Consider the following 26,617-nt stretch of genomic DNA (forward strand, 5'->3'; position numbering starts at 1 on the left):
AGGGTGTTCTGCCACTTCCAATCTGTGCAATTGCAAACCTGAATACATCACTGTGGCCAACTTGATTCCAGGAACAACTTGTTTCGCATGGCTTAGACACAGCAATGTTAGGTATCCAAGTCTGAGTTGCCAGTTTAGTTAATTGCTTCCAGTGGCAGAGTAGATGACAGATACCACCTGGATATGATTATTGGCGATGATGAGGTATTCTGTGTTTGTGCAGTCACAAATAAGATTGTCTCTGTCCCATTTGTATGTGCAGCTGCCATGAATTGCCATCTGCCAGGAACTCATCGTGCAGGACATAGAGTAAAGGTACTGCTTTTCTGTCTGCCAGATATATTGCTCCTTTCTGCATCCTAATAGGTCTTGTCACTGGATGGTTTTGGTTTTCCCCCCTTGGGCTGATGCTATGAATGCTGAATTTAGGGTACCAATGGGTGGATACTATTGAAGATGCATTCCTACATCCACCCCTCTTCAGGGAGCAACGTGTATTGTGTGGCCAGCTTTGAGACGACGTTCAATCTGCAGTGTCTGCTTGAGCTTCGCAAAGTGATAGTGCTGTCACTGTGGGAGGATTAGGACAAGAAATTTGGGATCTAGGGCCCCAAACAGCAACAAGTCAAGCAGTAGGTAGCATCGAGCACAGCTGGTAGCTGCCTGGATCCGTAGCAGGCACCAGAGAGTAGAAGTGGCATTGCATTCTCACAGTGCCCTTTCAGGTCACATTGTGTGACTTGGGAGAATGGGTGGCTGGCAGGTAGTGACTGGGAGTCATTTAACGCTGACTTCACTAGTGCATACAGTGCATGTTTTCAGCCATGTGTGGGCCCCACAGTCTTGGTAGATCCAAGGCTGCTATAGTCTGTCTTCCTCCCCTTGTCATCTGGATGAACTCCATAGCCTGTCCTTTCTGAGTCGTTCTCATACAGGGGTAAATGCTGATGCTGAGGAGAAGAGCTTAGTGCCTGGAATACTTAAGGCTTCATAAAGCATTCCTGACAACTTTGGGAATGCTCTGTGATCTAGCTCCTGCTTCCTTTAACTGTGTCCTTTTTTTAATCAAAACAGCTGGCTGGGGATGGCCCCTCTGAGGTCCTTGGTAGCTTCCAGATCTGCTGCTAGTGTGTGTGTATTTATTTACTTTTAAAGTCCTGAGCTTATGTTGTGGACGCGTACAGCATAAATGTAGATATGACACATTGCTCCACTGCATCCTCTCTGGTCAAACTTCCTGCATCACCCTTCCATACCCGTTCAAACACAGCAAGTTGGCTTTATAGCCTCTTGCATCCCACAAGAAGGAAGAGGAGATTTTTGATCTAAACAATAGTCCACCCTCAAAATAACATGACTTTGTGACAAAGGTCTCCCTTATTGAGTCTCTATTAGCTGCTTGCTACCCTATTGTGTAAAATGCTTGGCAATATTGTGGTGATTGAAATATTCAATAACTCATTTATTTAGCGTTTCTCTTCTGGTAAAATTTAAGGCACAAATGTTAGTGGGAGAACATTATACGTGCCAAATGCTTCCCGTACAAGATTGGAATGTTAAGTGACACTTAATGCATGCATTTAAAATGTCTGTACTCTCTGCAATGCATTATATAATTATGCTTTGGATTAAATGGCCACACACATCTGATACAGTATGTCGGAATTTGTTTTCATAATTGATAAGGCACTTCAGTTGTAAAATGCTAAAGCCAAGCTTTATAATAATTTGTCTGTTTGAACTCTGTTAGGTTGCTGGAAAAATATTTTCCAATGAGTTTTTTCCCCCCCTAAAGGTACAGAAGGCAACATGGACTCCTTCTGTTTAAGATGTTTGTCCCTTTGACAGCGTTGTCTCACAGTGAAAGCACAGGACTAGGAGTCAAAGGTTGTACTCCCAGTTCTGCCATATATTTATTTTCCAAGATTTCCTATCTGTAAAATAGGCATAATAATAACCTACCTCACAGCATTGTTAAGAAATATTTATAGCATGCTTTGAAAATATAAATCACTGTAAAAGTGTCAGGCATTTGCTGAGGTACATTGTGTTCATTTTCCATGCCTGTGTATGTATGGCAAATACGAAAAGGTGAGGACGGTCTTGCATTAGGAAAGCTAAGATCTGGTGTCTTGAGGAAGTAATATTAACTCTGTATTCTACGCTTGGAGAATAATGGGTGGTATGAGCTAATAAGTCTCCAACTCTAACTACTATTATCTCATGACCTGAGCTTGTAGTTGAGGCACTGAATGAGGTTTCAGAACATCTGGGCTTAATTGCCAGCTGCTAGGCCTCCTTTGTGACCTTGAGCAAGTCTCTTACTCTCACTATTCCTCAATTTCCCCACCTCTGAAGTAGGGATAATTCTACTTCTAGCACCTTTTGTCTCAACTATTTATAATGTGAATTCTTCAAGGCAGGAAAACTGCCGTATGCTGTCTGTACAGTGCCTAGGACAATGCAACGCCAATCTTAGTTGGGATTTCCAGATGCTCCTTTAATATGAATAATAAATGAGACTCCAGGTTATGTATTGGTGACTCTTCTGTTACTTGCTGTTGGAAAGTAGCGCTGAAGTACTTTCGTCTTGATCCAAGCACAGCACTCCTGGATGATTTTCTGATCAGCTACTGTGGGCAGAAAGAAGTAGATGGTGAGGCGGGGGGGGGGGGGGGGGGCAAAATTAGGTTTGTTAAAAAAAAAAAAAAAAAGTGTGTTTGGGGGGCAGTTAGTGTCCTAAAGCAATGTGCCTTATTCAGATATTTTCCCCAACAGGAAGCTATAGTTAAAATGCCAAGGGCCAAAGGTACTTGCTGAAGCAAGAGAAGCAGAGCAGAAAAAACTGTATGAAGAGGTGGATGTTGTAACTTTTAGGACTTGCCTTATTTCCATAGTGTTCTTCCTTTTTAAATGCATTTAATATGGATATCAGAAACATGTAAAATTCTTCCTTAGCTGATTTCAAGAAATGGGAGACCAGTCCCAGATTATTGTCGCTGGGAAGCTGGTGTCTTCAGAACAAAGATTAATATTATAAATCCAAAAAACTTTTTGAAGTAAGGCTAGGGAAAAAACCAAACCATTCACAGAAAGCTAGTCAGCTCTGCTTCAAACCGTCTCTGCTCTTTTAGCTGTCTGAAAATTATATGAAACTTGTATTGCATGATTCTTTCAACGCTGTGAGGCGCAGAATATTATAAGAATGCTGTTTTGTTTTTCTTTAATCAGGGAAATAGCTTAATAACAATGTCTGCATGTAACACTTCATACAGTGGACACAGTTTCCCTCCATTTCAATACGTAAGAGTATAACTGTGTTCACTGTAGATCTCAAAGTAGCTTAATATTTTTATCTCCGGTTTACAGATTGGGAAACTGAGGAATTGTGCTTTAAGCAGCTTTCCCAGTGCTCCCCAGCAGAGCCAGGAATAGAACTCGGGTGTAATGACTTCTAAGCTGGTCAGCGCTCTTCTGGCCTACTGCGGGCAGGGCATAGTATTATTAGAGGTGGGACTTCATGAATTTTAATCCCAGTTCTGACTTCCTTTATGGCCTTGGGCAGCTAATTTTAATGCTACTCTTCCAGTTTTCCCCATCTGTAAAAATGGGGGTGATGCCCCTGAAAGGCAGTTATTCCCCTCATTTCATTCCTGTCTGTATGCTGTTGGCTGTTATGCTTTCTCTTTGGAGACGCAGGCCCATATCTTGCTCTACCTTATCACAGTCAAAGGTCAGCGATTGAAGGCAGAAGTCAGCTGAGTTTCCATGAAAGGAGGCTGAGCCCCTCAGACAGGTATGCAGTGTTCTGATTTCCCATAGGTTCTTCCTGTTTTCAGCCTGTAAAGCCAACTTAATTAATGGGCTTTTAATGTCTGATTTTTTTTTTTTTTTTTTTTTACTGCTGTATGTGTTCTAAAACGCCTCTTGAAATGGACCGTTACAAGGAGGAGTTATGCACTATCATTTCTTCATCCTCTGTCCCCAGGAAAACAAACCTGTTAAAAAGATGGTGTTAGCTGAACAGGGTTTGACAGTGAACGTCACTTGGATACTAATGAGTCCAAAGTCAGTGCTTAAAAATTTCGAAATGCTTATGGGAACAGTACCATCTCCAACATGATATAAGAATCATCCACCTTCTGACAGTGAACACAAGTACAGAGCAATGCAAACCTGTTCTATTCTGTTGTTCTGGGCTTCTCAGTGGCTCTGCGAGCACCAAGTATTTATCTCAGTTAGTGCAATGGCTTTCGAACTGCTTGGCACCAAAGATCTGCACTGCTTCTGTTTCCATGATGCAGAAGCTTTGGATTGTCGTCAAAATTGCATTTCCTTTCAGTTTTCCGAATGTGTGGGTTCAGGTCCTAGAGGACTTTACTTCAGGGCTGGTTTTTGGTGTTTTTTGCAAAATGTCAACTTGCAGCAGAGGAGAATGAATCCTTTTCAGGGAGGACTAGGGGTGTATTTTCTGGCAATTAAAAAAAAAAATAAAATGCCACAATCCAGTCCTCCTAGTTAGAACAGTACCAGATTGCATGAGAGACTACTAAAAAGAACATGACTCTTCAGAAGCCTCTTTCAGATCGAAAGATAAAAGCCAGCCCTGGCAAGAATGGTTTAGCAATGTTGGATGGGAATGAACTCTAACAGAGAAATCTGCATGTAAGTGTTCTCTCTCTCTCTCTCTCTCTCTCTCTCTCTCTCTCTCTCTCTCTGAAACCTTGAAGCCTCTTGGTAAGTCCTTTCAGACTCTGAGGGTATCAAATCCCCATTTGAGAGATCTTGTTACTGGATGGGTGCGTTTGTGTTCTTCATATCAATGGACATGACCAACAGATTATTCTGTAGCTTGTAACTCTTCCCCAATATGTAATAACTTTCTTCTGTCACTTGTAAAGGCCTCTGTTTTCTAACTACACCAAATTTCTAAGCACTGTAACACTTGCCAGTTAATTAAAACTTTATCTGAGCCTCCTATGACAACTGCCTGCTGCCTTTCCCACTCTGGCTTTCTGTCCGCAACCACTTTACAATCACTCTTGACTTCATAATGCTTAACTTTAACCCCTTAGTATCTGCGCCGTAAGCTCCCTCAGTTGTGCGGTCAAAGGGTGGTGCTCCTTGCAACAGTTCTGTCAATGGGTATGTCCATGCTGCTAAGAAAAACCTGCGGTACTGAGTCTCAGAGCCCAGCTCCGTTGGCTCAGGCTGGAGCTGCAGGGCTAAAAATATCACTGTAGACTGTCCTGCTTGAGCTGGAGCCCCCAGGCTCTGAGAGCAGGTGAGGGGCCTGGGTTTCAGAGGCCAGGATCTAGCCTGAGTGCAAATGCTTACACTGCTATTTTTAGCTCTGCAGCCTGAGCCTCCTGAACCAATTGACCTGGACTCTCGCAGGTTTTAATTTGTAGTGTAGGCATACCCACTCTTTCTACAGGTAAGGTATGAGGTGCCACTCAGATTGTTCCTCTTCTGTAACTGTGCCAGATACTGCAAACGGCTCTGAGGAAAAGGCACATCTTCCACAAAGAAATACTCCCATCCCAATGTCCTCTCAAAGTCTGGTCTCTGCAGACCATAGTATGTAGTCACTTTACTGTGTCTAGATCTGATAAGAAAAAACTCAGTATCTCAGTTTGTGTCAAGTGCCATGCACTGATCCTTTCCTAATACACAAAGATTTGGTTTCTAGGAAGGCTTAATAATTATATAGCAGTTTTAACTGAGGAGGAGCTGAAGATGGAGCAAAGGGAAGAGAAGACTAATTTACTTCCGTCACAATCCCAACACCTAAGGATAAATGTTTCTCTTTTTGATCCCTACTTCATTCTAGGCCTTGGGATGAGTTGACCTTTTTTTGACCAAGGTGGGCTAGTTGGAGTTTTGTTTTATTTCCATTAGTAAGAATAAAAAGTCACCTGTTGCAGACTATGGGCACCTTTTATTGCTTTTTAAAAAGCAAAATTATACCATAAAGACTCCTGCAACAGCCAAACCTCCTCATAATAAGAACAAGCCAAGCCTTCCTGGTGGAAATACTCCATCTCCACATTCAAGGTCTTGCCCTCTTCCCTGTTTTCCTAGTAAGAAAAGTGGTCTCTGCATCTGTAAAAGATTTACACTCTGATGTCAGAAGTGTGGCTGCTTCAGAGCTCTGAGATTTTTCTTCTGAGCCAAGTATGCTATTGCTATACTGCTGTGACCTTGGGCAAGTCGCTTGATTTTCAGTCTCCATTTTCCCCATCTCTGAGATGGGGATAATAAAAATGATCCACTTCATGAAGTAATTTGAAATCTTCATATGAAAGATACCATAGGTACTAAGTGTTGGTGGTGGTTAACTGCAGGCATTGGGCGCTGTGTGTGTACACACAACATGAATCTATACCCCTCTGATTTCCTATCCTTATGCCAAATAGCTAAATTTGCTCTGGTTTTGTTCAGGTTAGCACAATCTATGAAAGAGGATATGCAGATACAACATTTATAACCTTGCCCAGACTAAAAACAAGTGGCTCTGCCATAATTTTAACCATTAATTGCCACTGTAAATCCAGCAATAAATTGGCTGGGTAACCACACTCCATGAGCCCACTGCCAAATGGAAACCACAGAGCTCTAGAATTGACTAAATACCACTCAGGCTTCATGGCAGCTGAAAGTGGGAGGGCACTTCCTGGATTCTGGCCTGTAGTTTATTCTGTCTGAGCTGACGCAAAGATGTCTTAAAAGTTCACAGCCAGGGCTTTAACCCTGCTTCTCAAGTGATGCTAGCAGTATCTGCGGTACTGTACGCATTCAGTGACCACTTCATTTTCATTCATTCTGTGCTGCAGGAAACAGGGACTGGAAGAAGTACTACTTGAGGGCTAGTGAAAATACTGTATGTGAACTGAAGGCAAGAAAGGCAAGAATCCTTCCTATAGATCTCGCCATGTGGGTTTTGTCTTCTAGATTACATATGCTCCACAGTAGTGCCTTGATACTGGTCTTGTATCGTGGAAATTGCATTGCTTGTACTTTCAAAATTCAAGATCGGTGAATTAACAGCAGAGCTGGGATGAATCACCCAGGCCTTCTTGACTCTCAGCTTCAGACTTAGTCCACTAGAGCAGTGGTTCTCAACCTTTCCAGATTACTGAAGCCCTTTCAGGAGTCTGATTTGTCTTGTGCATCCCTAGTTCACGTCACTTAAAAACTACTTGCTTACAAAAATCAGACCTAAAAAGATGAGTGTCACAGCACACCAGTACTGGAAAATGGCTGACTTTCTCAAATTGACTGGAATATAAATATTGTACTTGAGCCCGTTTGTCACTTGTAAGCCTTGTCTGAAGCTTGAGCCCCAGGTGGCAGGGCTGACGCATGTAACTTAGCTTTGCAGGGCCCTGGGCACTTGCCCCGCTTGCCACTAAACCTGTCCCGTGACCCCTCCCCCCTCCGGGGGGCTGCAACCCTCCTGGTGTACCCATGATTGAGAACCACTACACTAGGGCTCTTTATCTCGTCTCTGTATTTGGTCCTAAGAAGTCTTGACTTTCAGGCCCCTAAGCCAGTCCCTCTGAGGATGGAATGCATTGTACAGTTCTAGGAACAATTGTATTCTGGGGACCAGATCATCTTATGCGCTGTCCCTAAGTGTATTCTGAGGGGGAAGACAGTATGGGCTACGAAAAGGGAAGCCAATATTCTTGCGTTCCAGTCGTCAATGAGGTGTACAGCCTAAGGATTTATATTGTCCGTCTTCTGAGGTAGATATTGAGGACTATGCAGTTTATTGTGTAGGGATGTATTTGGATAGGACATTTAAGTAGAGGTCCCATCTTCTCTTTGTGCAAGGTAGATTTCATGGCTTGCTCTTCCCCGCCAGTGCCCTTGGCCGTTGTTTTTTCTCTACACTGCTTATTGTCCTTTATCTATGTCTGGAAGGCTTTTTATAACAGTCTAACCGCTGGATCACGTGGGTTCTCTTGATGGGAACAAACGTCAATGATGTATTTTGTGGCTGGGGAGGCCAACTTAAGTTTTTGAACATGTTTGTCAGAATGAGGGAAGCAAATTGTTTGGTTTACATTTGAATTCCTGCTTGGTCTACATAGGACTCCAAATTGGTTTGGTGCCCTTCCTGTGTTACCCCAGTTCCTTTCTGCTGAGTTGATACAGTGTGTGGGGGGTGGCATTTTTCTGGCGAGCGGCCCATGAGTAATGACTGTTATAGAAAACCTAATGACTGCTTGTGTTGCCTGTGTATCGTACCATGAGCCACAGTGATTACGTGCTGTGGAGGAAATGATATTGTCAGCCCTGGTTCATAAACAGCAACAGTTCACTCTTATTTTAAGACAGTGCAACAGGGGAGGGGAGGAGGGCAACCAAGCACCAGTCCTGCTTCTCTTTAAAAAGCCAAACAAAAATGCCTATGGGAGCTGGGACCTTTCTAGGCTCAATTAATTAATCATACTGTACTTTTGAATGCATCGGTTTCAAAACAGGCCAATGTGCAGCAAAAAGGGGCTTATAAAAGAAGGCACTCTTAGAGATGGAAGTCTACAGCTTTCTTTGGAAGCATGTCTGAGTTCAGATGTACCCATCCCATCTTTTTAAAAGCAGGTTTAAGTGCTGGTGAAAGCTGCCAGACATGGCAGCCCTAGAAATTAAGTTCCTTTTACTACTACATCATGGGCAAGGGTAGTGCGCACTTCCTGCCCATATGCTCTCTCCCCTGGCTGTGTCAGTATATTTCAATCCTGTTCTAGATGGGCTGCTTCTAAGGAGTAAGAGAAGATTAATTCTCCATGGCCCATTAAGTTCTTGGTCTCACTCTGCCAACAAGGCAGGCCAGTTGTGACAGTAGTTCTTGGAACTGCTCTGAGACCACCTACTTGTTTCACACAGACTCACTAACAGCTGTCAGAGGGAGATTATTTTTGGTCACCACTGACTCAGAGTGGACTTGCATAAGTGATCTAGAGATGAAACGTTCTGTATCCCATAACTAATCTCCCACTTGCATATCCTTTAATGGTTTTTACCATTGAGAAAAGGGACCTCCAGCTGATGAAAATCCTTCAGAGAAGGGAGAGGATTAGTTGTGGGTTGATGGTGTGGGGTGTTGAACCTGTTCTTGTGGTTAATTTTTAGATGTTCCTTTAAAACTTCTTAATGATCTAATGTACTGTTGAGAAGCCTTAAGGATATTCATTGGTGAGGGAATAGCAAACCTCTGGCTGGAGAACTCAGATCTTTGGGAGGAATGCTGAGTAGTGAGTCTACTTAATGACTCTGTTGTGCTTTGTAACGTTTGTTACCCTCGTTTAACACAGCATTGTGCAATATCTGTTCTCTGCCTTACTGCAGTTAATTGCAGCTGCCAGTCCATTATTATGGCTTGATTTGAAATAAGAGACTTAGCATAAGAACTCTGCAGAAACTTTTCCTTTTCCTTGCCAGCTGGCTGCCTCTAAATTTGGTACATGACTTATTGTTTGAGATTTTTATCTTGCAGCATCTGGAGGGGACCAAATGTGAACTGTGTTGACAGTACTGGATACACTCCGCTGCACCACGCTGCTTTGAACGGCCACAAGTAAGCAATTTTACTATAGTGCCTCTTACCTTAAAGTGCCTCTGGAGAGAGAGCGTGCACTATACAATTCCTTTATTCACAAGTATTATGTGGCTGCCTCAGAGATAGAACAGGGCAGTGGTGCAGTACGACACCACCTTCAGGACAAGAAGTGAAGAACACCAGATTGTGGTGAAATTGTACAGGCATATTTTGCAGAATGCAATTAGTCAGACTTAAAATTTGGCTAGGATGCTTGGGCTATCTCGAACACATTTTCATCTTCAACCACAACTGATGAACGCCTATTGTTGTGGAACTCATCCAGAAGATGATCGCTCCAGGAACAGAGCCCCGTAGAATCCTACTGGTGTATGTGTGTTAATGCTGCCCCTATGTGCATGTCTATTACAATGCTGTCTCCAATTACTTGATCACATTTTCTTAAATACAATACAATAACATGCAGTTTTTCTGGTCTTTAGTACATGTGTAGAATCTTGGCTAGTAGTGAACAGTGATAAGATGATGTATTGAAACTTAAATAGCCTTAAAAACCTAACTTTTTGCCTCAAAGCTTTTTTCCTCAGTTTTACTCGGCTTGTACCATGACCGTAGGAGCTTGCCTCCAATAGGTTTTTTGCACTGAGACACTCACTCAGACACTACCAATGCAGGTGTAAAAGGTGACTTACACCAATGCAACAAATTGACACTGGTGCGACTCACATTGCACAGCTGTGCAGCATGTCTGAAGAACAGGTTTCCACCAGTGTGACCAAAATGATCACAAGTTTAGAAAGTATGACCTATGTGGAAATTCTTCTAGCAAAGAGAAGGCTGAGGGGAGATACAAGTCTTCAGATAACAAGTTGTTATAAAGAGGATGGTGATCCAGTGTCCACAGAGGATAGGACAAGAAACAATTGGCTTAATTTGCAGCAAGGGAGATTTAACCTAAATCTTAGGTATTAGGAAAACGTTCTAACTCTTAAGGATAGTTACACATTGGAACAGGTTACTTGGGGAGGTTGTGGAATAGCCATTGTTGGAAGCTTTCAAAAACAGGTTAGACAAACACCTGTCAGGGATGGTCTAGGTATATTTAATCAGCACAGGGAGATGGACTAAGGACCTCTTGAGGTCCTTTCCAGCCCTACATGTCTATAATTCTTTGGCAACGCTTTGTGGGAATTTTTAAATCCACAAAACTTTAATTTTGATAAAAAGAAATTATTACTGTTCAGATTTGGGGTGTGTGTGTGTTGGGTTTTTTTTGTGGTTTTATGTTGTGTTTGTATACCACTGTTCTTGAGCAGCCTAAACTTTTTGGGTGCTAACTGCTAAACAGTACCCTTTTTGGTTATGTTGCGACTGAGTATCTTGGAGACTCATAGCCTTATTTTCCAGGGACGTGGTGGAAGTTCTGCTGAGGAATGATGCGCTAACCAATGTGGCGGACTGCAAAGGTTGTTACCCTCTTCACTTGGCAGCCTGGAAAGGAGATGCAGAGATAGTAAAGCTTCTCATCCATCAGGGACCCTCCCACACTAAAGTGAATGAACAGGTCTGAATATCTTCCTCCTCCTTTTGGTGTCTAATGTACCAGCAGATTTGTACTCCTAGGGTGGAAAGCAATGTCAGCTGTATGACACAAGGTGCTGAGCAATTTGGAAATGGATGGGTTTGAATGTTGGAAACACTGTTGCTTGGTGTGGTGCTCTATTTCTGATGGGTTAAATCAAATTTTGAGTGGTTGGGTGTGAAAGTGAGCAGTCAACCACAGAGTGCCTGGGAAGTGGTGATCTGCTCTCCTACTGGGTTTTCAGAACAAACACTGGCTATTATTTATTTCCTCTCCAGTTGCTGGATGATTAAGTGAAGATTGCTAGTACTGTCAAAGGATATATACTGGCTCTTTCTGTTGGGAACTAATCAAAGCAGCTTTAAGTCTTTGGTTGACCCCACATGCCTAGTGCTCTTTTTTTTTTTTAAAGTACTTGTGCCCACTTGACTAATTGTGTGGGTTTTTAAAAGCATATGGCCTGCATCTACCCCAAATAAAGAACTATAACTTGATCCTAAAGCACAGTCCTCTCAATTAGATGAGACGATCAAGTAAGATAGCCTCCTTTCTGCACCCTGGTCTTTGAGTGGGATGCAGGTTGGCTTGGCTTGTATCAATCTGTTGTGCTGTTTTCTCATCTTGGAGTGCTAACTTCCCTGTGTAGCTTTCCCATGAAAGCCTGTCGTGTTTTCTCCATGCATCTCTGACACAAATGAGAGCACGTGTGAAATGCATGTCCACTCACTCAGACAGGTGGCTGCTGGATATAAACAAATACTTAGTCCTGCTTTGAGTGCAGGGGATTGTCTAGAAGACCTCTCAAGGTCTATGGTTTTATGATTCTATGATTTTGCCCTTTAGCTAAGCATTTGGTTAAGGAAGCAGCCTGTTATTAAGTAATGTCCTCCTATTTGCAGACTGGGAGGCAAATGTGTTCTTTAGTACCATTCAGACTATCAGTAAACCTCCCCTATTATAGAGGTGTTCCCTAGTGGTTGGAGGAAGGGACTGGAACTCAGGAGTTCTGGAGTTCTAAACTTGGCTGAGACACATACTCCCTGTGACACCTTGCACAAGACGCTTAAATTCTCTGTTCCTCGTAAGTAAAATGGAGTTCCTTGCCTCGCAAGGCCATTCTCAGGCTGAATTAGTAGTTTGTAAAGCACTGTGAGGATGAAAAGTGCTGTCAATGCTAATTATTACCACTCCTTGATTAAGTAAGAATAGCTAAATGTGCACATTTAAAATGTCTTTGATTACATTATGTTTGGCAATCATGTTTCAGCTCCAGGCCTAGTAGTGCCCCGCAGCACAGCTGCAGGCAGCCAATCTGTTCTATTTAAATATATTGGTTGTAAACAGATTTAAGAAGCATACTCAACTGTTTACAGTCAATCTGTGATGGAGTCAACCAAGTGATCATGTAAGTCTTAGTGCATCTGTTGCCTGAGGTTAGAGTAGGACAGGTATGAAAGAAACCTGTGCAGAAGATGGAATTGAGCGTAATTCTTCACGGTAATGTTTCTCTAATGTTTGGTCTTGAGTGGGAACCTTTGTTCATTTATAAAGTCTATTAAATAGCCTGCACATTTTATGTTTTAAAGGTTTGTAAATGCTGTGCACAGTGGTTCAAATTATGCAATCTACCAGCTGGAATGACCGGTGTAGTTAACTGGAATGAGATGCTATGTTGTCATCCCCACCCTTTCAGAGTCACCCATTGCTTTGTTGCTGTATCTCACCCATTTCATTGTCACATTTTTCTTTTTTCCTCTCCTTTTTGTAGAATACTCTTGAGATCAAAGAACTCAAAAAGTACGGCCCTTTTGACCCCTATATCAATGCCAAGGTGTGTACTTCGCTGTCAGGATTTCACTGCATCATTACTCCAAGCTGCACTTTCATGCATCCAGGTGTATTGTCATCTAGTTGGCTGATGCCTGCTTGGTTTCCAGCCACTTGAGGAACAGTAAAATGCAACCATTTATTTGTGGGTTTCTTTAAGCCAGTTCTAGAGAGATTATTTAGGGAAATCTCTTCCCTACTTTCAATACTTAAACATATGAGATTCGTGGTGATGGTCAATTTGGTTGGATGACTTCCAAAAGGTAACAATTTCATTAAAATGCTTCAGATTTTGTTTCACATCCTCAGATTATTACTGAGCAGAAATTGAACGAATGGGTATTTTTTTTCTTGCTTAAAGATGGCTGCATTTTCTTCATGGGGTTTCCAGAGTGAATGACCAATCTCCTTTGTAGTGACATTATACTATTTTTCTAAATGGATAGCTAATGCTTTTGGTGGCAGGGGACAGTAATGTCTGTACCATCTAAGACCTCCCATTTTGCTTGTTGCATCGGTCTCTTGTTTTGGTGTTGAGTCCTTGTGTTTTGTGTCTGGCTCTTTATCCCCAGTCTTCTGTCCCTGTGTTTTTTTTGCCTGTTGGTTTTTCTCTCTGCTTTCAGGAAATCTTGATCCAAAAAAGGGCACAAAAATAAGAACTTACCATCCAGTGAAGCAGATTAAAATGTTTCTAAGGTCATTTGTTCTGTCTGCCAGTGGATAGACAGTAGTATTTTGCTCAGACACCTGCCGTGTTTAATTGAGTTTTATTTATAGCCAGGCTTCAGGCAAGTGATATAATAGCCCGCTGATTTATCATGAGATGCTTCTGTTTTCAACTATCAACCCAGGATGGCTTCTGGACAACTCTTCTGGAGTCATCCAGCCATGGCAGATTTTAGTTCTTCAAAGTTCAGTTAAAAGTTCAACTGTGCTTGATCTGCAGTATCGTACACAGGCAGAGTTCTTGGGCTTGCCAGCTGATGGGGGAGTAGGGTGATTGTATTTGCAGATATCTGTTACAGGAAATAAACTCCAGTGCATACCTCTTTTTGAATAAAAATGTGTAACTGAAGATCACATTTTCTCCATTTTTTTTTTAAAGGTGGAATTTTACAGCAACAAGTCTTTTCTGTGGAAACACATACTAAGGATGGGGAATTTAATGTGTTAAAAGGAGCTTTGTAAAATAATGTTGGAGTTTGTCAGTGTTTCTTGTGAAAGAAGTGCTGCAATGCAGTGCTACTGAGCTAAAATATCTCTAGAGATATTAAGTTAGTCATGTCTTTTTTGTGGACTTGGTTTTTGTAAAGGATATTTTTAAAAGATTTTCCTTGGGCTCCTGGTGCACTGATCATAAGTTAAAAAGAGAACTGCATTTTATTTAGGATAACTTTTTCAAAAGCACCTAAGGCCCCTAAGTCCTTTAGTCACTCAAGTGTGAGCTAAGTGTCATTGGAAGTCAGTGTGACTTAGGAGCCGCTGTTTCAAAAATAAGACTTGGGTGCTTCTGACAGGTTTAAAAAAAGATGCCTATCATGGAATATCAGGGTTGGAAGGGACCTCAGGAGTTCATCTAGTCCAACCCCCTGCTCAAAGCAGGATTAATCCCCAGTTTTTGCCCCAGATCCCTAAATGGTCCCCTCAAGAATTGAACTCTCAACCCTGGATTTAGCAGGCCAATGCTCAAACCACTGAGCTATCCCTCCCCCCTACAACTGAGCAGATGGTCCCTGCAATGTACGCTGCAAGTGACCTGATTATAGGGTATTCCAGACCTGAGGAAGCTGTGTATAATGAGTGGTATAATTAAGTTAAGGAGATGAGGGAGTGCTATCTTTGTTTTTGTAACTGTTATTTCCTTTAATTTGGCTAACTCCTGTGAAGAAACTGACCAGTTAACCAAAACCAGAGTAGAAAAGCTCTGTCCTGCAGTTAAAGGAAAAATAAGCTATGCCACACAAGTTCTCTGTATCTTTTTAATTGCTCTCTGGAAACAAACAAATAATGGAGATTGGGTTTAATGTGTGCTATAAAATCTGCATGGGCCACTGATAAAAGTGGAAGCATACCATCTCCAGTCTGCAAATAAAACTGGGCAGTGAACCCACCCGATGGATGGCCAGACAACTGGGGATCCTTTTTCTGAAATGTTTGTGTTTGGCAGTGTTGGGCACCTACAGAAATGGGAGAATCCGTTCAATCCTGTGTCCCGCGTGGAGTTCCTTTTTGCATTCATGGGCGTGCAAGGGGACTGCAGACTCTTGTGTGGAATGGTGATGCTGTGACTGATCCCAGAGCTTCTGGCTACTTCCCTACCCTGTTATATTGGAATGTTATGGCACGCTGCTTAGTGGAGAAGTAGCCTGGGTGTTGCTCAGCAAGTGTTTCTTCTTTCATCTTGGGATGCAATCACAGTGAGAGGGCTGTCTGTGTGTTTCAGATTGTATTTCAGTGAGTGCATGAAGGACTGGGAGCATAGCTGGGCCCTGCATGGAGGCTTTCCAAAGGGTTTTATAGACTGAGAGCACTTTTTCTTAGAAATGCGCAAAGCAAGAAAGCCCAGATAATGTGTTAGGAGAGGGAACTAGGAAAATCGTGGGAAGGTGTGTTGAAATGTTAGTATTGAATGCTCCAGTGCAAAGTGTTGTTTGTGAAAGGCATAGGATTCAGGTCTGATAAGGGGTATGGTAGGTAGGTACGTAGTTACCAGCGTTGGAAAAATTTACCAGACGCCTACTAGCTCCAGAGGCTGATGCGTAAGCTGAGGCTTTTCCCCTCTTCTGCTTCTCTACTCAGAGGTCCCTGGGCCAAGTCTGGTAGGAAGCCCAACTTCCTATTCCCAACTGCTGTGAAGAGGGGCGGTGGTGGGATTGCTACAGGAGTGCTGTCCCTGGATCCTACTTAGGGTCTCCATTGTTCTTATCTGTCTTTGACTAGTAAGTCTGAAACATGAAGTCTCACTGTCTCTGGCTCCTGGGAAGGAGTTTTGTCTCCCACCATAGAGTAACCAGGGGGTCTGCCCTTTTGTCATTCTCCACCCTCATTTGGGGTGGTGATTTGGGGCATGGAGGTGAGTCTCCTCTGCCCTGAATAGCTTCAGTTCTTGCCTTGGCTGTTGGGTGTTCATAGCTTTCCCAGTTGTCCATTTCTCTGCTCCCCACAGTGCATTTGTGGGTTTCTGATTTGTATGTTTGGTATTGGTTGCTCTGTGTATGTTTGCCCTAATTAACTTTCCGTTATTAACATAAGGGAAGTGATTTCAGGGTAAATGCAATCTAGGCTCAAAAGTCCAAGTGAGTACATGTACAATGGAAAACCTGGATAGTGACCCTCCCATTTCTCCTAGTAGAAGGAGTGGAGACCCATGAAGATACCACCTCTTGCTGTCTGCTGCTGAGACAATGAGCATTTATGCAGCTGAGTTCACAGGAGCTTCTGGCTCTCATTCAGTGGTGGAGAAAGACTTGGTTTAGATACTGTTAGTACAGTCTGTTTCATCCTGTGACCCCATATTAGAAAAGGAAAAAGGTTTAGGGTCCCATCCATAGTTTCAGGGCCTCCTCCCATCTCTCTGTAAGGAAAGAGAGGGTGGTCATGACCCCTCCCTCTTTGGACCAGATTGCCATCTGAAGGTAGAGGACCTAAGGAATACTTATTAGAAAATTATTTAATGCCGTCTCTGAGACACTCCTTCAACAGGCATACACTTCTGTATGCATGCAGTGCTGTGTGGATCTATTTGAGGGGTATGAGTTTTGTGCTGGTGAAAGGTTCTAGGCTGGCAGCCCTAATGGTGGAAATTTTCTGCGCTCATGCTGTCTCTGGCAAGGAGTTTTCCCCTCACACTGTCCCACCATTGCGCCTGCTGGGAGAAATCCGCTCTAGGAGTGAGCACAACAGTCTCCGCACCATTCTGCAGAGATTGGGAAGATTGCTTAATGTTTGTGTGATGTGGGCACTTGCCTTCTGAGACCCCCCAGACTCGTTTCACTGTCATGGAGAAGCTGTTCAGTTATTACTGAGATGGGTTGGATTCCATCTGTAAAATGAGGCTAATGCTACTTCCCAACCATGGTAAATGCTTTGAGATGTACAGATAAGGGGTGCTAGGTGTTCACTGTTAGCAATTCAGTATCTTTCCCTTGCTTAACTGTATGTTGTGTCCTCTTCACTTTGCATTCACTGGCCTGGCTCCCCGTGCTCGCTTGCTTTCTTTATGGCTCCTTAGCCTGTGCTGTTAGACTCTCTGTTAAACTTGTACTCTAATAGTGATACCCTGCATCTCCCACACATTTCTCTTATAAATGTTGCTTATTTGTGCATGTGGCTGTTGAGGCTTCTCACTTCCTTATTCTGTTTGTTTTTATAAGTGAGTCATGACTGTAGAGGCTGTCTCCACAGCTCCCTACTTTCCTTATGCATTTCACGTGGCTGAAAAATGATGCAGTCAAATACCAGATAACCAATGGGAGTTTGCATGCATGAGTTTTGTAATCTTTAGATTGTGATTTAACATATTAGTAGGATTAAAGCACGTGTAGATCCCGACCAGTTCACAGCTTATTTCAATGGCAAATGGTGCAAAATATTGAGACTTTCCTCTGCAAATCATAATCCACAAAACACCATTCACAAAAAAAGCAACATGGAAACATTTTGGCCATATGCAATGAAATCTAGCTAGACAAATAGCTATCCTTTTTTTAAAAAGGGAAGTATAACAAAAAGAATTTTGTGCCACGGTTAGAACTGCTGTGAAAGCAGCAGAGAAAGCACAAGTTTGTACTGAAGGTTTTTGCATCAAAGCAGACACCAGTAAGTACTTGAATGTTAAACAGAAATATTTCTGTGTATATAATACACAGTAGTAAAATTAGAAATTTTAATGGAGTTTGAGTTGAAAGCAGACTGGCTTAAATCCAGGGAAGGTGTTCACACATTTTGCACCTGGAAATGAAAATTTTTTTCGGGTTGCTTGCCTATGGTTACTCTGCACTGCTGATTTTTTTAACTTGACAGATGCTGCATGTATTAATTGGATCAGGCTTTCACTGTAGAGGCATTCACTTGTGGCTTAGACACTTGCCCACTGCTGAATTGAGGGCCTTGCCTCGGGAGGTCTGGTTGGCACAGAGCTGTGCTGCTCACTAAATTTCTTAAATTCACGTTTTTGCATGTGATAATGTAAACATACTGCACACTTTCTGAAATGTTCTGCTTACAAGCTTCAGAATTGTAAAAGCAGAATGGCTGCAAAAGAATCAAAACCTCAGTCATAGGAGAAATGACTGGATTCTAAAAACAATTGAAGTTTAAAATTTAAACAATGGCGATTAAGTTACTGTAGATGGAATCCATACTGTAGTTTGCTTGTTACATTTTGCATTTACTTATTGTTATGGTGCCCAAGACTGTTGAATGCTTCATAGATAAGACGGGACCTTGCCTGCAAGAGCTTGCAAAGTAAATGACAATCCACAGAAACTTGGCAGTCCTCTAATTTTTAATATGGCCTCTTGCTTTTGTGTTCAGTGCTTTGAAAGCAGAGTGTATCTGTGTACAGCAACTGCTTCCCATAGCTGAGAAAGTAAAGGTCAGTTGATGAATGTTTTGAGACTTTCTACAGGCTTTTCTTGGGTGGGTTGGTCAGTTTATGAAGGGTACCTGTGCCTGATAAATGGGAGTAGGAACGTGACCGAAACACTGCTCTGGGCTCTTTATGTTCAAATGGATTTATTGCATCCCCACTACTTGCTGTTTGTCTTGTTTTTACATTTAAACTTCAATGGTTTTGAGAGTGAGGCACCTAAGGGCTCATTTCTTCAGTCTTCTGACCGCTGCTGTGTTTATGACCCTTCAGAATAACGACAATGAGACCGCGCTGCACTGTGCTGCTCAGTATGGCCACACGGAAGTTGTGAAGGTTCTCCTGGAGGAGCTGACGGACCCCACGATGCGCAATAACAAGTTCGAGACGCCTCTGGATCTGGCCGCGCTCTACGGAAGGCTGGAGGTTGTGAAGATGCTGCTGAATGCTCACCCCAATCTTTTAAGCTGCAACACTAAGAAGCACACACCCTTGCACCTGGCAGCTAGGAATGGACATAAAGCTGTAGTCCATGTCCTCCTAGATGCCGGCATGGATAGCAACTACCAGGTATCTTGTCAATCAGTATGTGAATCTAGTGCAAGTGAAAGGGGTCAGAGAGCAGCTGGGGAGGCTGGAGTCCTCCCCATAGAAAAGGCACTGTAGTGGTAGGGCAAGCTTCTCTTGACCTCTGTCCTGGAGGACTCTGCTTTAAGGATGAGAATAGCTCAGTCTCCTATTCAGTCCTTGGCGGTGTTGGGGGGTCCCTCATGGGGCAGATATACAGCAGTGAAATGTGTCCCCAAAAGGAGTGGAGAGAACTTGTTCTCTTCCTACCAAACCACTTCTGTTAGCACAGAAATAAACTTGTATGTCTTATCTGTCTTTCCTTCTGTGGGAGAACAACCACTCTAAATAAACTTTGGGAAGTTTTTACTTCTGAGGCCCTCCTATGTTAAACCTTCTTCCCACCCCAAATTCTTAATGCCACAGAATAGCTTCTCTCACAGTGTGACTCCAGTAATGGGTATTGGTTGCAGTGAGTTGCTTTTGTCCGTGTACTGTGCATGCATCTACTTTCTTTCCTGTTTTTATCAATCCCTAAAATGTTTTAGGGTTCCTGTTCACAATCTGGGCTCATGGAATATTGTTTAATTTTTACAGACTGAGAAGGGCAGTGCTTTGCACGAGGCTGCTTTGTTTGGCAAGACAGACGTGGTACAAATATTGCTGGCTGCAGGTGAGAGAACGACATTTTGACACAAATAGCCTGGAGACGCTTTACCAGGAGCATGTGATAAGGGAATGGTGTATGGTGGCAACATTTTTCTCTTATCAGCCAGTGATGGAAGAATAGTTCCTCTGAGTGACTCATGGAAGAGGTATTCTCTGGGTAGTTGGGTCTTAGGTCTCTTTGGAGGAAGAATTTCTTTAACTCAGCCCTGGAAATGACGAGAAGAGCATCTAAGACATGACTCAGTTACAAGAAATTAGCTTTGTCGCAGTTAGTCTGAAAATGCTCCCTCACCCTGCCCGCCTTTATCTCTTCTAGGTATTGATGCGAATATAAAAGATAACAGAGGCCTGACAGCTCTGGATATTGTGAGGGAACTTCCGTCTCAGAAAAGCCAACAAATAGCAGCTCTCATTGAAGGTAAATAGAGTGAGTGTGTGTGTGTTTCTAGTCATTCATACTTATTTTTCTGTCTAAATGTACATGTGGCTGTAGCCATATGATCATGTTCTGTGATCCCAGCAAACATCACAAGCTAAGCATCTTCAGGCCAGGACAGTCCTTGGAGAGAAGCTTCTAGGAATGCTGCCAGATGTCATGCTTTACCTCAGTTGGTGGTACTCTTTCTGAGTCACTGATTCTGTGCCCTGCCAGTGTTTCATCATGATGCTCTAGGAGGTGCCATCTTGCAGATGATCCTTAAAACAGAGGTCTTGATTACTTGTGGGAATAAAAGGCCCTATGACCCTTTGCACAAGGTTGGGGAGTTAACTCTGACATCCTAGCTAGATTCGCACTTGGGTAATACTTTCTCCTTTAAATTTTCTTTCAGTTGGATATGGTGTTTGTCACATCTTGCATGTAACTGTTAGTAATACTAAGCATTTGTGCAGAGTGTCATAGGTTCAAAGCATTCTGCAAACAAGAACTAATTAAACTTCATGCTACTCCTGTGAAGTTGCCAAATACTGTCCTCATTTTTACAAATGGGGAAACGAAGCCTGCTTGAAGGCTGAAAGTTTTCAAGGCTTAAGTATCATGAGTGGGACACTTTAAACTCAGATGTCTAATTTCAGGTGTTTAAACTTAGTATTTTTACCCTAGCTGTCTTGCTTGTTATTGTGGGTCCCTGACTAGAAACCATGTCTCTTGACTGTCCTGTGCTGGTCCACACAAGTACACTGCCTCTTAATGTTGTATCTATCTCACAAAACAGCTACATAGTCATCTGCTTGATAAGGTTGGGTGTGCATCTTAATTAGTTGATCTGTAAAGCACTTTGTAGTTCTCTGATGAAAGGCATTCTGCAGAATTTCAAAGTGTCATTATTCCTAACCCTGGACATGTGATTAAAGGGGTAATCCGCTCCTATTGTGCGAGCTGAGCTCCGAGATGTAACCCTGCACTTAGATTTCTTTTGAGCCATCTTAATATGTAGCTCAGCAGCTTTCAGAATAGTCACTTAGTTCTGATCCACAAGGTGGGAATGTGGCGTGCATGATATTGAACCAGGGAACAGGACTGTCTGCCTAACGTGGGTAAGTGGCAACCCCACTGGTGAGCTTCTCGCTATTTGAATGTTGCTTTTTTCTCTTTCCTGCACAGATCACACAATTGGGAAGAAGAGCGCAAAAGCGGCAGAGAAGGCTCTGCCAACACCTGTCATTCCTGGCACTGAACCTGCAGTCCGGATATCACAGGGTATGAAATTTGCTGTCTGGGAGGCAGGGCTTGAGTTCCAGATGGGTGTGCAGATGACTATTTATGATTGTACTGCTCTCTGAGTATAGAAGAGATAAGGTTCAGTTATAATAGATCCAAAAGTCATACTTTGTGCCCAGAAAGCCAAATAGTCTGAAACCAATGATTCCCCTTCCCTCTCACCCCTGGTTCTTTAAATCTGACTTGCATAACAGATCCCATCTGTTGCCCCTGGGGGTGGGTGGATGCCTCCATAAATCCAGAGGGAGCTGCCGTTTGTTTGCTCTCGTCTTTGCTACTGCTCTGCTTGACCAATAAAATGATCCATAAAGTACCAAACATATCCGATAAAATCGACTGCAGTGCTTCCTATGTATGTGGCGCATCCTCCCTTAAAGAGAGTACCAAAGGATTGGCTGCGTTCCAGGGGTGCATGGTAGTGACACACAACCCTGGTGGAGACTGTCTGGTCTATAGAACAGGTTTTTATAACTGAGGGAAAAATCCTTCTCCAGCATTGATCAAGGAAGTCCAGGCTAAACATTGGTGAAGTCAAAAAAGGCTTATTGCTAGCATGGTTTGAGCAGTCTTGTGGGTAAGACATCAAACTGAACTGAAAATGGCAGCAGCTGTTCTTGAATGGGGCAACCCCAATGAGTTTGTGTGGCCCTTGTGTGGGTGTGCCTCATGATATCTAAGCAGTGATGCATGCAGCCTAGATTGTTGTTCAGTTGCTAGGCCACTTCTTTTATTTGCTTGTAGAGTCAATTGATTTAAATCAAAACAATTTAAATAGAAATGTGGAAGTGAAAGGAACCTCGATAGGTCATCTAGTCCAGCCCCTGCACTAAGGCAGGACTAAGTATTATCTAAACTATCCCTGGCAGGTGTTTAGACAAACATCTGTAGGTTAGACAATTTATTCTTAAAAACCTTCAGTGATGGAGATTCCACAGCCTCCCTAAATAACTTTTTTTCCAGGGCTTAACTACTCTTACAGTTATGTCTCAATGTCTAACCTCAGCCTCCTTTGCTGCAATTTAAGCCCATTACTATTTGTCCTGTCCTCAGTGGTTAAGGAGAATCCTCCTCTTTATAACAACCTTTTACATACTTGATTCTTATCATGTTCCCCCTCAGTCTTCTCTTCTCTAGCCTAAACAAATTCAGGGTGAGTTTTTGTTTTGTTTCCCCAACCTTTCCTCAGATGTCATATTCTAGACCTTTAATCATTTTTGCTGCTTTCCTCTGGACTTTAATTTATCCATCTCTTCTGGTACCCAGAACTGAACACAGGATTCCAGTTGAGGGCTTTTCAGTGCTGAGTGGAGTGGGATAATTACTTCTCATGTCTTGCTTACAACACTCCTACTAATACATCTCAGAAGGATGTTTGCTTTGTTTTTGTATTAGTATTACATTGTTGACTCATATTTAGTTTGTGATCCACGATAACCTCCAGATCCTTTTCTGCAGTACCCCTTCCTTGGCAGTCATTTCCTATTTTGTATTTGTGCCATTGATTATTCCTTCCTAAGTGTAGTTTGTCCTTACAGAATTTCATCCTATTTATTTCAGGCCATTTCATAGAATATCAGAGTTGGAAGGAGGTCATCTAGTCCAACCCGCCAATCCCCAATTTTTGCCCCAGATCCCTAAATGGCCCCCTCAAGGATTGAACTCACAACCCTGGGGTTAGCAGGCCAATGCTCAAACCACTGAGCTATTCTTCCCCCCACTTCTCCAGTTGGTCAAGATCATTGTGACTTCTAATCTTGTCCTTTAAAATGCTTGCAACCCTTCCTCTCCCAATCCTATTCGTACACTCATAAGTGTACTCTCTATGCCATTATCCACATCATTTATTAAGATATTTAAGAGAACCAGACCCAGGACAGATCCCTGCGGGACTCCACTCGATATGCCTTTCCAGCTTGACTGTGAACCATCGATAACTACGTTCTGAGTATGGCTTTCCAACAATTGTGCACCTACTATATATTTTCCTAATTGGTGCTTTGAGAAGGTCATGTGGGCCAATAACAAAAGCTGTATTAAAGTTGAGATATATCACATCTGCTGCTTCCCCCTATCACAAGGCTGGATATTAGGTTGGTTTGACATGACTTGTTCTTGACAAATCCATATCGACCATTAGTTATTGCCATATTATCTTCTAGGTGCTTACAAATGGATTGCTTGATTATTTGCTCCATTATCTTTCTGGGTACCGAAGTTAAATTGACTGGATTATAATTCCATGGCTTTTTCTTATTCCCCTTTTTATATATACGTACCAGAGTTGCCCTTAACTAGTCCGCTGGGATCTCTCCCGCCCACCACGAGTTCACAAATATAATCGCCAAGGGCTCAGATTTCTTCATGATTTAAACCACCAAGTGGAAAGCTCAGTTTAAGTAATCAATTTTAATCAGCTTTTCTCTTTGTGCTTCAGTTATAGTTCTAAAGAAAGGTGCCTTCTCATTGGTTGATATATCCATTAAAGCATGTTGATTTTACAACTAAATAGTCTTTACAGTAAACTTGGTACATCTTTTTGCTGTGGACAGGGTTATACTATATATACACTTGAGCAATTATATAGCTCAATATTTTCAGATTATTAATTCTACACTTTTAGTATGTTAGAGAATGACTGATATATTGCTTATTTACTAGATGATTTTTTACTTATTTGTGTCAAGCTGCATTAGAATTATAACTGGAATTTTATTAAATACAACAGCATACAATTTATTTTTATTAAACAAAATAACCTTAAATGTTTTAGATACGTAAACTTCTCTTATCGAAACATGGTTCAACGTTTAGGCCTTAACATATATTGTTAAATTCAGATTTATTTTTAAACACGTCTATTTTAAAAAGAAACTTATTATAATTTAAATAACAAAATCCAAAATATCTGATTTTAAACAAAAACAAAAAACCCTCCTCCCTTTGCAAATCATCAATTTTTATTCATGCGGCTTGCTTGTAGTCCTGATTTGTGTGGCTCCTGCTGTTTTCAACGTGTGATTGATGGGGCATTCTTCATTCCCTCCAGGTGATGTGGAGAAAGCAGTGACTGAACTGATCATAGACTTTGAAATGAACCCAGAGGAGGAGTGTCCTTATGAAGCTTTATACAGTGCGACATCCTGCCACTCATTGGACAGCCTGGCCAGTGGGAGGTCTTCAGACAGAGACTCTGTGAATAAGGAAGCAGAGACAACTGGTCTTAAGGCAGCAGGAATCAGGCCTGTACGTAGCCATGTGTGTTTTTATTTGTCTCTTTAAGGAATATAGAAAGTGTTTATCTTCATTCCCATACACTACCGCACTCTTGATACAGGCTGAGCACCCAGCTGCGCAGTTGGAAATAAGTTTTAGATCCACCACTAAGCTTGATTAGAGCAATCAGGATTTCCTCCGTTTCCTGCTTGGGATGTGTGTGCTCCCTCGATAGTATTCCCTGCGTGTAACCACTCCTACGTCGTCTGTCAGTTTTTTGTCCAAGTCTGTAAGAAAAGTATGGCCATGCTGGGCCAGACTAATCATCTCTTTAGTCCGGTATCCTGTCTTCTGATACTTGTCAGTTGCAGATGGTTCAGAAGGAATGAACAGAACAGGGCAATTTATCAAGTCATCCATCCCCTGTCATCCAGTTCTAGCTTCTGGCGGTCAGAAGTTTAGGGATACCTAGAGTGTGGGGTTGCATCCTGGACCATCTTGTCTAATAGCCATTGATGGACCTATCCTCCAGGGACTTATCTAGTTCTTTTTTTTGAACCCAGTTATGCTGTAGGCCTTCACAACATCCCCTGGTAAGGAGTTCCACAGGCTCACTGTGGATTGAGAGAAGAATGTTTGTTTTAAATCTGCTGCTTATTAATTGCATTGGGTTACCAATGGTTCTGGTGCTGTGTATCCAGCATGGTGTTGGGCCGCTGAGGGGGTTTTATACAGTGAGTGTCACTTACTTTGTTAGGACGTATTTTTGTTTATGGTTTAACTCCTTGGCTATAAGGAAACTTCTGGAGTCTAGTATGATTCTCAGAGTTGAGACATTTTTCTCCTCTCTTGCCACCCTCTACCCTCTCCAAAAGGCATGTAATCCAGTCACCTTTGAATGCCCAGTTGTAAAATAAAGCTGATTTCCCCAGATGCTTCAGCTGTTGTGATTAGCATTGGCAGCAAATTTGTTCTGCATGTCATTTGCAGACAGAATCCTGCAAGGGGCGCTGGAGGCTTTGCAAGTGAAGTGTGTAGTCATTGGAAGGTCTTTTTCAAAGAAATCAACCTAACTAGCCTTCTGTTAATTGCATCTGCTGGGGCTTTAGTAGCTGGTGGCAACCTTTTGCCATGGGGTGGGTGGGACCTTGGCTCATAGCATGTTGTCTGTGGTTTTTTATTGGGAGGTTGAAGTGGGGGAGTTGAAGCAGATAAGAAGGAAATCAGCAATGAATAATTCACCAGCTAGGTGGATGTTGAAACCAGCTTCGTACAGTTTCAAAACGAGAACCTATAGAACCTCTTTTTCCTCTAGTATATGTGCTACTGGAATAGTGATGTGAGACCAATCTTAAAAACAAGGTTTAGGAAAACTTCTGCCAGACCCTTTCTACAAGTGTAAAACACCCAACGCAGAATCCTGCCATGAACCACGGCTAAAAGTAGACTAAGTCCGTATATGGGGACTTTTTGTAATAGTGCCGCCTTTGAGGCTAACCTCATCCCATACAGCCTGCACAGAAGGTCAAGTTTGCCAAACTGGGATGGGAAGGGGGAAGAAGTGCTCTGAAAAGCAGAAACTGGTTGGAGTTGCTCCAAATCCTGAGCAGATTTTGGGGGAAGTGCCTGAGCATCCATTTTTGCCAGTAGGTGCTGCTGCTGGAGAGAGCATGAAGTATCTAGAGTAGTCAAGATATAGTGGAAATGCAATGAGCGTATGGCAGGATTTTTAGAGCTATTTAACTGTTAAGTAGTAACCCTGTAGTGTTGTGAGGAATGTGGTCCAGGGAAGTCTCTTAATGTCCTGTGTGTTCTCTCATAACTCAGCACACCTCTCCAGAACGTATTTATTCCTGCTAATGAGTAACATAAGCAAATTAT

At 42.4% G+C, this 26,617-nt stretch overlaps 1 protein-coding gene across 6 annotated transcripts in view; it reads left to right on the forward strand.

Moving 5' to 3' along the window:
* ANKS1A (ankyrin repeat and sterile alpha motif domain containing 1A) overlaps positions 1-26,617 on the forward strand; it is a 155,982-nt gene that overhangs the window by 36,463 nt on the left and 92,902 nt on the right. For 4 of the 6 annotated variants that reach the window (XM_077839460.1, XM_077839461.1, XM_077839463.1 and 1 more), the window contains exons 2-9: positions 9,506-9,586; positions 10,976-11,132; positions 12,919-12,981; positions 18,841-19,137; positions 19,732-19,807; positions 20,120-20,221; positions 21,407-21,502; positions 24,570-24,766. In XM_077839460.1, coding sequence (XP_077695586.1) covers positions 9,506-9,586; positions 10,976-11,132; positions 12,919-12,981; positions 18,841-19,137; positions 19,732-19,807; positions 20,120-20,221; positions 21,407-21,502; positions 24,570-24,766 — 1,069 coding nt within the window. The remainder of the gene's footprint in view (positions 1-9,505; positions 9,587-10,975; positions 11,133-12,918; positions 12,982-18,840; positions 19,138-19,731; positions 19,808-20,119; positions 20,222-21,406; positions 21,503-24,569; positions 24,767-26,617) is intronic. The other 2 variants (XM_077839462.1, XM_077839467.1) reach the window with 1 other exon arrangement.

Source organism: Eretmochelys imbricata, chromosome 21 (genome assembly GCF_965152235.1).
Source record: "Eretmochelys imbricata isolate rEreImb1 chromosome 21, rEreImb1.hap1, whole genome shotgun sequence".
NCBI classification, from domain to species: domain Eukaryota; kingdom Metazoa; phylum Chordata; order Testudines; family Cheloniidae; genus Eretmochelys; species Eretmochelys imbricata.